Source organism: Mauremys reevesii, linkage group 3 (genome assembly GCF_016161935.1).
Source record: "Mauremys reevesii isolate NIE-2019 linkage group 3, ASM1616193v1, whole genome shotgun sequence".
NCBI classification, from domain to species: domain Eukaryota; kingdom Metazoa; phylum Chordata; order Testudines; family Geoemydidae; genus Mauremys; species Mauremys reevesii.
The window spans coordinates 56519495-56535248 of NC_052625.1; the positions used below are offsets into that span (position 1 = coordinate 56519495).

At 44.9% G+C, this 15754-nt stretch overlaps 1 protein-coding gene across 4 annotated transcripts in view; it reads left to right on the forward strand.

Annotated features, from left to right (window-relative positions):
• Positions 1-15754, forward strand: part of GALNT14 (polypeptide N-acetylgalactosaminyltransferase 14) — a 188048-nt gene that overhangs the window by 166603 nt on the left and 5691 nt on the right. For all 4 annotated transcript variants that reach the window (XM_039532168.1, XM_039532166.1, XM_039532167.1 and 1 more), the window contains 4 exons: positions 686-812; positions 3840-3932; positions 8093-8176; positions 9295-9439. In XM_039532168.1, coding sequence (XP_039388102.1) covers positions 686-812; positions 3840-3932; positions 8093-8176; positions 9295-9439 — 449 coding nt within the window. The remainder of the gene's footprint in view (positions 1-685; positions 813-3839; positions 3933-8092; positions 8177-9294; positions 9440-15754) is intronic.

Genomic DNA, 15754 nt, shown 5'->3' on the forward strand with positions numbered 1-15754 from the left:
AAAGAACAGGAGTACTTGTGGCACCTTAGAGACTAACAAATTTATTTGAGCATAAGCTTTCGTAGGCTACATTTGTTAGTCTCTAAGGTGCCACAAGTACTCCTGTTCTTGTTGTATGTGTGCATGCAGCACAGGCACCAAGGGCCCCATCGTACAAGATGCTGAGCACTTCCTGGGATATGTCAAACACCCTCAGCTCCCATTGATTCCAGTGGGAGCTGAAGGGTGCTCAGGACCTTTCATGATCAGCTCAGTGCTTTCCAGGATCAGGCCCTGATTCATAAAAATGTGGGCCTTCTAAAGGCATGTTACAATCATTAATAAACTGAATTCAGACCCTTTCTTAGTGAGCCCCCGTGGAGGGACATGGCTCTGAATTATACAGTGCTGAAGTAATTACAAGAAGAACAAACAGCAAGATGCTTCTGTGATGTAAGCTGTGCTGCATGTCTTACAGTCTAGCTCTTCCCGCTGTGCTATAGGCTGGTTTCAAGTGGGCTAACTTCAAACAGAGAGTAAGTAGCTTTGAAATGCACTTTTAAGAAAGCTAGGAGCCTAGAAAAGCCCCTCCAAGAATGGATTTATCTGCATTTGGTGTGGCAGAGGGTGAAGTGAGAGAGAAAACCAGGATCTACCCTGCTCTGGGAGGTCCGGAGATAAAAGGTTGAAGCTGATTCTCTTGCAGAAATCTCCTTCCGTGTGTGGATGTGCGGAGGGAGCCTGGAAATTATCCCCTGCAGCCGGGTTGGACATGTGTTCCGGAAGAAACACCCCTATGTCTTTCCAGAGGGAAACGCCAACACCTATATAAAGTAGGCATTGCGCTCTGGCCTTCTTCATGTACCGCTGAAAAAGAATTGGGTGTTACTGGGAGTAATGGATGAAGGGGGAAAGATTAGACGTGTCAACATTTCAGCAGTCTCCCAGCCCAAAGCAGACATAAACCCAGTGCGTTTGGGCCCCTCAGGATTTCCCCAGTGCAGGGGATTCCTTCATCATAGTGGTAGTGGTTCCTGTGCCACCTTTCCTGTCCCCTAGCATGAGGGGTGTGGTGGGGAATGCCCCTTCCCCTAGCTGATTCCAAGATGCCACCAGGCTGGCGCCTAGTGGTTCTGAAATCAAGGGAACATAGAAGTGTTGTAATGCTACCTTGTCCCCACTGATCCTGGCCTGGGACTGAGGACAGCTCCTCCAGACCAGAAAATCTGGGCCAAATGCATGCAAGAACATCGCGATAATGGAGACCAAGCCAGAGCAGTGTGTCAGATTGAGATATGGTGCAAACAGTGTGACCCTCCTTCCAGTGGAGGCTGCCTCCAGAGCAGACCCTCGGAAATGCTTGGAATTCTGACAGCTGGAAGCGACTGGCTCCACTGTGGTTGGCTGCTTAAGATATAGGATGCTTGGTGACAGATCAGGACTTGGGATGCCTGATTAGAGGCCAATAGACCCCAGTTCTTGTAAACCTTTCAAGCACACACGGATGTGGGCAAAGCTAAGCACTCCATTGCACAGCTAAGACAGCCAAGTTATTACCCTGTGAAGGCACCATTCACCCATCTGGGAAGATGTTGGAAATAGTTAGCCAAGGAGAAAGTGCAGAAGAGCCAAAGGAGTCAAAAAGGGCTTTTTCCCCTTTCAAGTTTCGAAGCTGAGGGCTGTCCATTGATACGTTAATAAGGAAAGCATTGTCTACAGATGGGAAGAATTGTGCTTATCACCAGTTAGTTTCCCAGATAAGCTGTGTGTTTGCGAGTCCCTTTTTTGTGTATATTTCTTGATGTTATAAGAATAACTAACAACAAACGTGAATACCCAGTTGCCTGCGGCATGGTCACCTCTTACGTGTCCACTCAGGCTTATCATGTACTAATGGCATTGGAAGAGGGTAAAACCTACAAATCAATTATGTGTTCATTTCCATTCTCAGTTATAGCATGTTAGGTATGATTTTCTGGCATGCAGCAAGGTGGGTGAGGAAAGGGCCTTCACAAATAGGTGCCCAGAAATGAATACATCACCTAGCTTCAAAAAGGGAGCAGTGAATGAGTGGTGTATACAGATGTTTAGTAAATATAAAGGAGGAAGGAGACAAGTTTTGAGGCTGATTATGGATGGAATGGCCTTGCCTTCAATAATGACAAGAAGTCTGGACCTTAAGCTAAAGGACAGGAAGTGGCAAAAGCCCCATCACTGGAGCAATTTAAACCTGGAATAGACAAAGTATTTGATAAGGTGCTATAGGGAACAAACCTGCACTGGTCCCTGTTGGGGATGAATGGGGTGAATTTAAACAGGTTCTGGCTCTAATGTTCATAATAAAGAAGAGAAGTTTTAATGAATGTAAGAAGAGAGGAGCCCAACCTGATAGCTCATGAACTTTGAACTTTGGGAAGCTTTAGCTCCAAATCCAGATTCCAGCTTTGCCATTAGCCCCATCTCTATTATAGGCCAAACCAAACTCTCTGATGAGAATGCCCTTGAGCATAGGGGGAGTTTAGATCTGGGTTGGAACATTGTGATATAGGTCCATCTCCAACAAGAAGAGCAATTAAGCAAATGGAATGGCCACTGTGAGAGGTAGCTGGGGTATTGTCAATAGAGCCATTCAAAAGGGGACTGGAAAACATTCTAGAAAATTGTGTGTGTAGGCGATAGCAAGGCATTGAGAGCTGGGACCTGATGAGCCATGTGTTGCCTTGTAGCCCCAACCTCTAGTATTCCAAGATGTGAATTTGGTTGGAGTGTGGACTCTGGTAACCCAACACTCCTGTCTCCCTTCAGGGCTCCCAAAAGAAGCCCAGTACAAAGATATTTCCAAAAAAAAGTCCATGTCTCTAGGCTTTTTCTAGGGATTAATTCCTTCCATGCAGCCTCTTTGCCACTCCTTTCTGCACCAGTGTCAGTGAAAGACTGCTCAGGTTCCAGAATCATGCACAATTCACATGATAATTCTTGCTTGCTAATTGCCGGGAGTGAGTTTGGTGCTCAACAGGACATAAATCTAAAGTCAGTCCCTGCCCTGAGGAGTTTACAATCTGGTGGTTTTTACAGTGATAGTCTGGACCATTAAATCCTGAGGCCATCACTTGCAGAGAGAGTATTCCTGAAACACAGAGAGTGAGAGAATAGACATAGAGCAGCAAGAAATATTTGCAAGGAAATCTGAAGCTGCATCAAACTCACCTGGTTCGGGAGTTTGTTATTGGCTCTAAACTCCGCTCAGGGTCGCCCCAAGATTTCTGAAAGTCTGCAAGCCTTCTGCACACCTCTGAGCTGACATGGAGAACACCTGAGCCATTTTCTGTCTCACATTGAGGCCAAAGGTGTCAATGGTTTCTACTGAGTTTCATTTTGAGTTTATTCAAATGAAACTCAAGGAGGCAAAGAGGGCAAATGCACATGGCCTGAAATTAAGGAAATATTTGACTGAAACCCCAAGAACCAAAACAGCCGAATTGTATAGAGCCTTTTAGAGACCCCCACCAGCCCCAAGCAAGCCTGTCTGGGATGTTACTGTGAGGAGAACTAGCTATGCTTCCAGGCACAAGTACAAAGCATGCAGTGATCTTATTACACCAGCCAAGATGAGGAACTCCCCCTCTAAGCTGTCGCCTAAGATTGTGTATAGCAATTGCAGGAACAGGGAAGAAGTGGAATCTCTGTGGTAACCAGGCAAGTGTGGCCTGGGTGAAGCCAAAGTAGCACCCCAAATATGTTGGTGATGGGGTGGAGAGAGAGAGGTATAGTCACAGCATTAGGGGCTCCCTTGATAGAATGCTGGAAGTCCCTTTAAACGCTTTATAGGTTTTCACCTCAGCCCTTTGTTTCTCCTCTAGAAATACCAAGCGCACAGCCGAAGTATGGATGGATGAGTTCAAACAATACTACTACGCTGCCCGGCCTGCAGCACAAGGGAGACCTTACGGAGAGTAAGTGGTGGTTCTGGTGGCCAGTGGAAGCACAAAGAGGTCTGCGCAGTGAGCCTGATGCAATGAAAAGTTCAAGATGATGATACAGGGGCATTGTATGCAGCTGTGGAGATGTCGCCATGTAGTTTCTGTGGTAACAGATAATTAAGTGCTAATAATAGGCAGATGCTACATGTAAGGTGATACAGTCCCAGCTTGCAAGCGTATAACCAGTTTGTTTAGAAGGGCTGTCAATTAATTGCAGTTAACTCATGCAATTAACTAAAATAAAAAATAGCGATTAAAAAATTAATCGCGATTCATTACAGTTTTAATCACACTGTTAAACAGTAGAATACCAATTTAAATTTATCAAATATTTTTTGATGTTTTTCTACATTTTAAAATATATTGATTACAATTACAACACAATACAAAGTGTACAGTACTCACTTTATATTATTTTTTATTACAAATATTTGCACTGTGTGATAAAGTTCCTCCTCTACCTTGGTGGGTCCTGTGCTTATTGGCGGATTTTGCTAGACTCAGAGATTCACAGTAGCCCTCAGTTTGGCCACTTTTGTGGCTCAAATCTGCTGTTCACTCAGATAACCTCATCACTGGCTAGTATGGGGAAAAAAGTACGAACAATCCCCTCAGTTTCTGCTGTTCCACCATGTGGGTCAAGGAACAGCCCAGAGACCTTCCCCTCAGGTGGAACCTCCTGTGTTGGATCAGGAGTTGGGAGGTTTGGGGGGAACCTAGGCCCACCCTCTACCTTGGGTTCCAGCCCAGGGCCCTCTGGATCGCAGCTGTCTAGAGTGCCTTCTGGAACAGCTGCGTGACAGCTACAACTCCCTGGGCTACTTCCCCATAGCCTCCTCCCAGCACCTTCTTTGTCCTCACCACAGGACCTTCCTCCTGATGTCTGTTAACACTTGTACTCCTCAGTCCTCCAGCAGCACGTCCTCTCCCTCTCAGCTTCTTACGCACACCTCACTAACTGGAGTGAGAGCCTTTTTAAACCAAGTGTCCTGATTAGCCTTAATTAATTCTAGCAGCTTCCTGAGTGTTCTGGAATAGTCCCTGTTATCTTACCCAGGGAAAAGGGACCTGCTTAACCTGGAACTAATGTATCTACCTTCAACCACTCTCTTGTAGCCATCTGGCCTGAACCTGTCACAAATGTAAAATGATAAACAAAAGAAATAGGATTTTGCAATTCACCTCATACAAGTACTGTAGTACAATCTCTTTATCGTGAAAGTGCAACTTACAAATGTAGATTTTTTTTGTTGCAATACTGCACTCAAAAACAAAACAATGTAAAACTTTACAGCCTACAAGTCGCCTCAGTCCTACTTCTTTTTCAGCCAATCACTAAGAGAAAAAGTTTGTTTGTATTTACAGGAGATAATGCTGCCCACTTCTTATTTACAATGTCACCTGAAAATGAGAACAGGCATTTGCATGGTACTTTTGTAGCCAGCATTGCAAGGTATTTACGTGCCAGATATGCTAAACATTCATATGCTCTTTCATGCTTCGGCCACCATTCCAAAGGACATGCTTCCATGCTGATGATGCTTGTTAAAAAAATGTGTTAATTATTTAGTGTCTGATCTCCTTGGGGAAAATTTTACATCTCCTACTTTGTTTTACCCGCATTCTGCCATATATTTCATGTTATAGCAGTCTCGGATAATGACCCAGTACATGTTCGTTTTAGGAACATTTTCACTGCAGATTTGCAAAACGCAAAGAATGTACATGTGATATTTCTACAGATAGCTACAGCACTGGAACCAAGGTTTAAGAATCTGAAGTGCCTTCCAAAATCTGATCGGGATGGGGTGTGGAGCATGCTTTCAAAATTCTTAAAAGAGTAACACTCTGATGCGGAAACTACAGAACCTGAACCACCAAAAAGAAAATCTACCTTCTGCAGGTGGCATCTGACTCAGATGATGAAAATGTACATGCATCAGTCCGCACTGCTTTGGATCATTATCAAGCAGAGCCTGTCATCACCATGGGTGCATGTCCTTTGGAATGGTGGTTGAAGCATGAAGGGACATATGAATCTCTTGCGTATCTGGCACATAAATATCTTGTGACGCCAGTTACAACAGTGCCATGCAAACGCCTTTTCTCACTTTCAGGTGACGTTGTAAAGAAGAAGAGGGGGCAGCATTATCTCCTGCAAACCTAAGCAAACTTATTTGCGCAATTGGCTGAACAAGAAGTAGGACTGATTGGACTTGTAGGCTCTAAGGTTTTACATTGTTTTGTTTTTGAATGCAGGTTTTTTTACATAATTCTACATTTGTAAGTTCAACTTTCGTGATAAAGAGACTGCACTACAGTACTTGTATTAGGTGAATTGAAAAATACTATTTCTTTTGTTTTTTACAGTGCAAATATTTGTAATAAAAATAATTATAAATTGAGCACTGTACACTTTGTATTCTGTGTTGTAATTGTAACCAATATATTTTGAAAATGTAGAAAACATCCAAAAATATTTAAATAAATGCTATTCTATTTTGTTTAACAGCGCGCGGTTCATTTTTTTTAATCGCTTGACAGCCCTGTTTAGAAGCTGTTAGGTCATGCCAAGGAGAGGACTGAATTCTTGCTGGGGAATTCCCCCTCCTCCCCAGCCAGATTCCTGCTCTTGACTTCAAATAGCTCTAGTCCTAGAGATGGGCTTTAACACTGTAGTTTAGAAGTGAAACCAGCAGGCAAGAAAAATAATCAGCATGTTCTGGACCCCGTCTTGGCAGATGTGGATTTATGAAAGCTGAATTACTGCTTTATACTCCACTAGGACATGTGTGATTCTTTCCCTTATAATCGTGGCTACTCAGAAATCCTCCTTATTAAAAAAAGGTCTGTATTCACAGGCAGCAAATTCTTGAGTTTAGATAACAGCCAGCCTTGCATTCTAATCCCGTAGTTTCACATGCTCCTTGCTTTCACAGAGATTCTCCTTTCAAGCTGAGAATGAGATGCAGGGTCTCAGTCCAAAGGTGAATTGCTGGAGCAGAGTCTCTCCTGCTTTTCAATTTCCAGGGAATCTAGATTATGAAAATACTGTGCAGCCTGACCTGTTTACAGTCAGCCATATCCTCTTCTCTGCTACCAGCACGGAGGGAAGGAAACGCTCTGACACACTAGGCAAACTGGACTGCAGAGAGGACAGAGGGTTCTGGGAAGGGGATAGCAAATATGTGGGATGCTTCCTACTGCTTCATAGTTACTAACAGCCCACGTATGCTGGCTTGACCCTTGCTCGGCGTGATGGTTAAAAGGGAGCATGGCCTGCCCAGGTAGTGGGCTGGAACCAGGCCTTGATTCATCAAAGTACTTAAGCATGGGGCAAAAAAAGTTGTCCCCGTCTTCATTTGAATCCTGGGTTCAGTAGCTCCTCCCTTTAGGCTGCGGGAGGAGCATTCAGATGTGCTTGTGCCCACCTGCCTCCCCGACTTCAATAGATGCTTAAGCATGTGCTTAAATCCCACTGACTTCAAAGGGATTTAAGCACATATTGAAGTGTTTTGCTGAATTAGGACATTTTTGTTATTATTATTTTATTAGCATATACTATATATTCATTTCATGTAAAATTCCTATATTAATTTAATATTTATTTAGTGCATTAAATAGCATATATTAAATATTTTCTTCTTCTATCAGCCTGTTCTTCCTTCAGTCTCAAAGCACTGTACAAAGGAGAAGGATCATTAGTCCCATATTACAGACAGGGAAACCAAGGTATAGAGAGGTGAAATAACTTGGGGGAGGGATAGCTCAGTGGTTTGCACATTAGCCTGCCAAACTCAGGGTTATAAGCTTAATCCTGGGGCAAAAAATCAGTACGTGGTCCTGCTAGTGAAGGCAAGGGGCTGGACTCAATGACCTTTCAAGGTCCCTTCCAGTTCTATGAGGTAGGTATATCTCCATATATTTATTTCTACAGCATATTAGTGGCAGAGTAGGGAAGAGAAGCCAGGTTTCTTGACTCCCAGTCCTGCATGTTATTGGCTTGGTACATATACAAACCTTTTCTTCCTCCCTTGTGACTTGGATCTGATCTTCGTGACTCAGATTTGCCTCCATATGTAACATCTGTGTGTTCACTGCAATGATAACTATGTCATGTTTTTCCCCCACAGCATCCAGAGCAGACTGGAACTGAGGAAGAGCTTGAAATGCCAGACTTTCAAGTGGTACCTGGAAAATGTTTATCCAGAACTTAGGTATTGGCCAATTGTTATAGTCTTCTTCATAAAGATTTAGTGCCAGCTGATTGGTATGTGACCGATACGTCACGGATCTCCATTTTCACCAGTGCTTTCAGGTTCTGTGGGAAAGGGGAAAACTCAGAAATCATCATTGAAAATCTTTTTCAGGACATTGTTCTCTGCCTGTAGGCAACAGCAGATGCCTGAGGGCTGCTGAGCCAGAGCTCATCTCACACTGTGTCTCAGGTTTTCTGCTAAAGTGTGTTTTCTTAGCTACTTTCAACTGGCTACCCCACAGACACAAGAAGTGCCTCAGAAGCCATTGCAGCAATTCCCTCAGTGGCTACCCTCCACCATCTTGGGAAACGGTGCAAAGGATTCTGGAGCTGCATCCAGGGACCCGCTGGGAGTGATTGAATGTGGAGTCAGAGAGAGAAAAAGACTGAGAGTTAGGCCTGGTCTACACTAAAAAGTTTGGTTGATCCAGCTACATTGCTCAGGGATGTGAAAACTCTACATCCCGGAGTGACGTAGATAAACTGACCTAATCCCTGGTGTAGAATGCACTAGGTTGATGGAAGAATTCTTCTGTTGACCTAGCTACCACCTCTCGAGATGGTGGATTACCTACGCCAATGAGAGAACCCCTCCCATCAGCCTAGGCAGTGTTTACACTGAAGTGCTAAAGCGGTGCAGCTGTGCTGCTGTAGCACATCACGTGTAGATGCTCTCTTACTGTATAGAGCTTTCTTCATACAAAGAGGCATTGCACTGAGAGAGAAAGACTGGTGGACAGCTGAATTTGAGGTTCCCTCACACTTGTGAGTCAAAGACAGACCTTTAACAGGCACCCAATTTATTTCTGTCTGCTGTATTTGCCGTATGCCATGCTCTTAGTCTATCTCCTGTAGTGATGCCACATAGGAAGGCTCTCAGTCCGTCATGAGATACCTGTTCTGCAGTGTAAATATCCGTCCTCTGTAATACGCATAGCAACTCATCGCTGTGATGGGCCTTGCAGTTCTTCGTTTCAAAAACGAATCCATCCAACTAGGTGAACAGCCCCATCTTTCTCTGAATGCTGGGCATGTCTACAGCAGATACTGTAACATCATCTTGGGTTATTTCCCCAGGATTCCCGAGGAATCATTGTATCAGTCTGGAATGATCCGGCAGAGACAGAGGTGTCTGGAGTCCCAGAAGTCTGAAGATCAGGAGTTCCCCGTCCTGAGCTTAAATCCCTGCATCAGCAGCAAAGGTGTGGCAGCAGTGGCACAGGTAAATGTTTTAGGCCTGCCCTTCTAATACAGATGAAAGGAAAGCTGAGCTACACATCGGAGTTCATCTGGGGTCTTAAAGCTGATCTGTCAGGGGCCCTGAGCCTCCAGTTTGTGGGAGCAGCTTTGCCCACATAGTCGGCCGCTGGAAGACTGCCCCCTGCAGAGCAATCTCTGAGTGGCACTGAGCTGCTACCACTTCCCTTCCCAGTGGTTGGGAAAAGGGGGTGGAGGTGTGATGAGGGACTCCTGATCATCCCCAGTTGCCAGTCAATCAAAATCACTTGGGGCCATTGGCAGCCCCCGTCAATTGCCGCAGCCACCAGGCGACTATCCCTGCAACCAGACAGCCCCAGAGTCAAGTGAATGCAAAAATGACCTAAGACCACCTTTGGCCTAACCCGCCTTTCCTGAGCTGCACGGAGCACTCTTCATTGGCAGCTCAGCTCACTCAGACCTCTCTGCTTTTCACATGCAATTCAAATGCAGAGATCAGAGGAAGAAAATGAGAACTATAATTTCCCCTCATCTTTCCGACCTATTTACTCCTCTTTCTATTTCAAAATGTACTGAATTGCAATGGTATTTATAACTTCATAGTCTGCATTCATTCAATATTAAATTGCCCATTAAACTAGCAAGAGCTTAATGAGCGTGACCTCATTTATTTTTCAAATTCTCACTGAGAGAAGAAATATGCAACATCAGTCAGCATGTGTTCTCTGCTCCAGATTCTCAGATACATTAGAATGGGAAAGGTTGTTTTCTGCCGAGGTCTTTGGACTCAGAAGATCTGGGTTTAAATCCTGTCTGTGCCACAGTCTTCCTGTGTGACCTTGGGCAAGTCATTTAATCTCTTCGAGGCTCAATTCCCCCTCTGTTAAACAGGGATAATACACTTCTCTACTCCACAGAGGTGCTATGAAAACAAGTTAATTAAGGTCTATGAGGTGCTCAGATACTCCAGTGATAGGGAGGGATAGCTTGGTGGTTTGAGCATTGACCTGCTAAACCCAGGGTTGTGAGTTCAATCCTTGAGGGGGCCGTTTAGGGATCTGGGGCAAAAATCTGCCTGGGGATTGGTCCTGCTTTGAGCAGGGGGTTGGACTAGATGACCTCCTGAGGTCTCTTCCAACCTTGATATTCTATGGGAGCTGTACAAATAGATAGTATGCAACTCTACACTTACTTTGTGCACACAAATGCAATAATTGTATATGTGCAGCTCTCACTAAGGCTATGTCTACACTGTGAGCTAGGGGTCACTCACACTGTGAGTGTCAGGGGGAGTATATACCCTATGCTGGCCCTGCAGCCAAGGAGTTAAGGCAAGTACTGCTGGCCAAGGCTGATTGGCTGCCTCACAGCAGCTGTGAGAATAAAAGAGCTGGGAGGCATTGGGGCAGGGCTGCTGCCAGAGGGGCAAGCAGACTGGAGAAGGAAACTCCTGCCTTGCAGAGTCCACATCCTGAGAAAGGACAACTTGACCAACAGGCTGAAAAGCCTATGGAAACCAGGGAAGGTAGGAAGGAGCTCAGGGTGCAGCAGGAAGAGTTGTAGAGGCCCAATTCTTCCTGTTTGGCTTAAGGGTGCTGAGCTGCAATCCCATCGAGTGGGCAGTCCTGGGTTCCCCTACTAACCCCTGAGAGACTTAAGAACTGAGGGAGTATCCAGATGCCCTGGATACCAGGACCAGCTGACCCCACCAAGGATAAAGAGAAAACCACATATGCCAGACTGAGTAAACTCTGGTGCAACACTCTACATGGCCAAAGGAGGCGCTGTTGCATCAACACACCAGCCCGTACGGTGGGTCCCCTGCTTGTGTACACATACTCATGCTAGCTCTCATCAGGCTAGCACAAGCGTAAGTAGAAGTGTAACTGCAGTAGCACAGGTAGCAGCAGTGGAGGCACAGCTAACCTGCCAGTACCCATGCTACCATGGCTACACTGCAATTTATGGTAGCTAGTGCGAGTATGTGTACATGAGCAGGGGAATCACACCTCTAGCTTGTAGTGTAGCCATAGCCTAAGTGTGTGGGGGTTACACATGCACAGTGGGTAATTAGTCACATAAGTGACCAAAAGTGGCTATATTGCTGCAGAATTACCTAATTTGCATGTGCAAATGAGGCCTTCCATTGTATATGCATTTTACCTACCATTCTACATCTCTAATACATGCAAAAAGCCTACTTTTCTGTCCTGTTAAAGAGACAATGGCTAGTTGGATTCCAGGTGTTACCCCAGAATTTCTGTGACAAGTTTTAGAGTATAACAGTCATATTATCCTGGTTTTAAAAATATTTTTCTTTTGTCTGATGCTGTGTAGAAGTTCCACACAAACAGCAGGGGAAAGGCTTAACTAGAGCTGGCTGAAACATGTTGCATCAAAAATTCTCTCAGAAAATGCGGTCTAGTCAAACCTGGAATTTTCAATGCATTTTGATGCCATTTTCAAACTTTTCCAATTGGGAAAATCAATGTTGCTTTAAGCCAACATTTCAAAATGAAACACCATTTGCAATGTCATGATATTTTGAATGAAAAGTGATGACTTCAACATATCAAATTAACATTTTTGATCAAAAGGAAACAACATTTTTGTTTTCAGAATTTTTTTGTTCCACAACATTTTTTGACATTTCGACTTCCCATTCTGATTCAAGGTGAAAAATAGTTTCAAAATATCAAATTTTCCTGTGTGGCATCACTCCCTGCTGAGTCCAAGGATGCCAGACCTTAAGTCAGCCGTGTGGAGGGAATTTTGTGGAGCAGGACTAGATGCTGATTTCCCAGGGCTGAGTGTGCTGTCTCTACAGTGCTCCCGGCCAGAAGCTTGGTATTTTTCCATCTTGTGTCTCATTTACTAAAGGAATTGATTGATTTAGCTCTTCACCAGCAAAATGCATTAGGGAGTAAATAATTGATCGTAATTTTGCCCTGGATCATCTAATGAAGATGTCACTGGTTGGCTTGTGCATTTGTTTTCTGTTGTAACAGAGCATCAGTTGATATTAGGCTGTGCAGGAACCTTTTTGGAATAGATTTCTGACTCTGGGATTCGTCTAATAAACCCATTAATCATTAGCAGTTCCCGGCAGCCTGACATGCTTGAGAACAAAAAATCAGAAGCCTCTTAGGCCTCGCTACACTTGAGCATGTCAGCGGCAGCAGCAAGATGACTGTGCATTAGGAGAGAGAAGCTGCCACTCTCCGACAGAACACTGTGATGCTGCGTCATTGCGTCCAAACGCGAGGGAACTACAGCATGGTGACCTGACGTGGCAGCTTTGTCCCAAAGTTCGCGGTTCACTGCTAGCCATCCGAGGGGAGGACTAGTACTACAAAAACTGTGTATCCACCAAAACTTTCAGGGTCTGAAAAACATCAGAACCACCCCCCCTTACAGAATTTCCCTCCTAATCCTTGCTCTGCCTCTGAGGCTCTCTTCCTCTCTCTGTCCCTCCTTTAATGAGCTCTGTGATCTCCTCCCCCAAGCCCCAATGAACTCTGCCTCCTTGCTCAATCCAACCTCACCTGATTAGACTTTTTGATCTTCCCCTTTGACCCCTCCTGGATAGACCGGCCGATAGTGAAGACATACCCTCAGAGACTCCCTCGTACTTAGGACCTTCTTGGACCACTGAATGCAGGTCCCCAGGATCCTACTGTAATCCTGCTGAATGCAGTGGCCCCAGCTCTGAGCTGTGCCTCTGAGGGTGCAAGCGGGGCGAACAAAGATGACTTTAAGACCTCAGTGTTTGCCTCAAGGGATGCTCTAACTTATTGCAATTTTGAATGAATAGCTGAGAGCAGAACACTCTGCTCATAGCTCCTCCCTTTCCCAGCATGCCCTCTCTCACTCTTGCTTCTCCCCTGGCTTTCCCCTACACTGGATAATACGACAGGGGCAGTGCAGGGCCACTGAGTCACACACTTCCCAGGGAAGTGCCCTACTCCAGGTATATTGACTGGGAACAGTTAGGCCAACTTAGCTGTCACTTTATGGTGGATCAGTCACAGCAGAGAGGCAGCAGCCTAGTCCAGAATCAGGGACAATAGATGAGGAGTATTAAGGCAGCATCTCCCTACTGAAAACAAATGCTGTGGCTTATGTGGCAAAATAGGGACTGGAGAGCTAATGGAAGTGTTGAGAGCAGCTCTCCCTTCACCTCACTTGACTGCATTGGCCTATTCAACACATCTTCTAAAATGGCCCCAGTGAAGCTCTTGGCATTTAATATCAGCCTTCCCAGGCGATTGCAAGTAAAGGCTAGTACTTTAAAGGTGTGGCCTTAGATGGGCTTGGTAGAGGGTAGCACACAAACGATTCATAGAATCATAGAATCTGGAAGGGACCTTGAGAGGTCATCTAGTCCAGTCCCCTCCACTCATGGCAGGACTAAGTATTATCTAGACCATCCCTGACAGATGTTTGTCCAACCTGCTCTTAGAAATCTCCAGTGATGGAGATTCTAGAACCTCCCTGGGCAATTTATTAAAAACGCTATTGCACTGCCCCTGCTCTGGCTATATGGGCTTTTTAAAACAAATTAAAAAACGAAGCTGCTCTCTGCACTGGGAGACAGTGTAATGTAATAGTTAGAGTAGGTGACTGGAAGTCAGCCGACCCTGGGAGTTCTCACCCCTGCTCCAGTGCTGGTGCCCTAAGTGATATTAGTTGAGACATGTCACCTTCTGTTCCTCAGCTTCCCTCTTTGTAAGGGGCATGAGAAAAGCTGATCAACTAATAGCAGTGAGGCATGTGGAGAGCCTTAGCTGGATGGGGCTATAGAATGCTAATTATAATATTACACTGAGTTATTAATTATCCATATTAATAAGATAATAAACTGAGATCATCCCAGGCTTCTCCAGGAATGATTTGCTTTAACCCTTCCTTACCTTGTTCCTTCTCCAGCCTCAGGGCACAGCTGCGCTCTTGTATCTCAATGGTAGAACCTCGCTAGGCTTCCTGCATTATCTAGGGCTTCCAGCTGGCTGCTCTCTGATTGGCTGAGAGGCATTCTTTTTATATGTCAGCCAGCCTACACTAAGCTGAAGGTGACGATTTAAAATCATGTCGTTAATTCATAACGATGCTGAGTAGCAGTGACGGATGCCTCCTTGAATGATGTTAAAGCTTTGAAAAACAGTCCCAAGCCTCAGCTGGAGTTAGTATGGCTGGGATTTCAGAGGAAAGCATCATTGCCATTTATTGTGACCAGCTCGTGACCCTCTCTGCTCTATCCAGCCCCATTCCTCCCCCTCCCCCCCGCAACAAACACAATTCCACCACCTTGTAACAAGAGGCTGGCTTGTCTTTGAAAACCTGTAACTGTAGTCTCTGCATCACCTCATGTCTACTGTCACATCCCATCCATGGTAGGCCCTCAGCCTGCAGAGTGGCCTCTTCTGGACAATCTGCTGCCTTTACATCTGGTACACTTTATGGGGACTCCCCTCGTCAGAGCTATCCCAGAATGCTCTGCGCACCTCCAGCCCTAGATCATATGAGAGTTGAAGCTTGTACTCAGCCCTACTGTGTACCTACCTTTACCTGATCCGTTAAGAACCTGAGGGAAAGATAAAATGGTCTATTGTGAAGAGGAAGTAGGTATACTTACCTGAAATGATCCAAACAGGGGTTAGATGGGATGGGATAAAATAAGAACCCACATAGGCCTTTGCCCACACCCCATATTTCAAAGCAAAGCATCTTGCAAGTTCAGAAGTGTTCAGTTCACTTTATTTTTCCAGTATTTTTCCTTTTCTTGCACCTTTTCATCACTAGGGCTGAAAGTGAAAACACCATACTGCCACGAGAGAAGCAGTTCTCAAAGAGTCTGATTTTTTTATTTTTTTTTAGTTGACTTCAGCTCAGGCTGTAGGAGATCATCAGTTCTAAAAAGTGAGGCCCATGGAGTTGTCTTGAGATTTCCCACTTTATATTCAGATAGTTCAGAGGGGCCTCTGAACATTTATGCCCGTCTCTGAGCTCAAATCAGCCTCTATACCAGATGACTGAAGCATAACTAATACAATGTCGATTTTTAAAAGTAGCGCCAGAGGCAATCCCGGCAATTACGGTCTGGTAAACCTCTCTTCAGTACCAGGCAAACTGGTTGAAACTATTGTAAAGAACAGAATTATCAGACACATAGATGAACACCATATGTTGGGGAAGAGTCAACATGGCATTTGTAAAGAAAAACCATGCCTCACCAATCTATTAGAATTCTTTGAAGGGGTCCACAAACATGTGGAGAAGGGTGATCCAGTGGACTTGGAGTTTCAGAAAGCCTTTGACA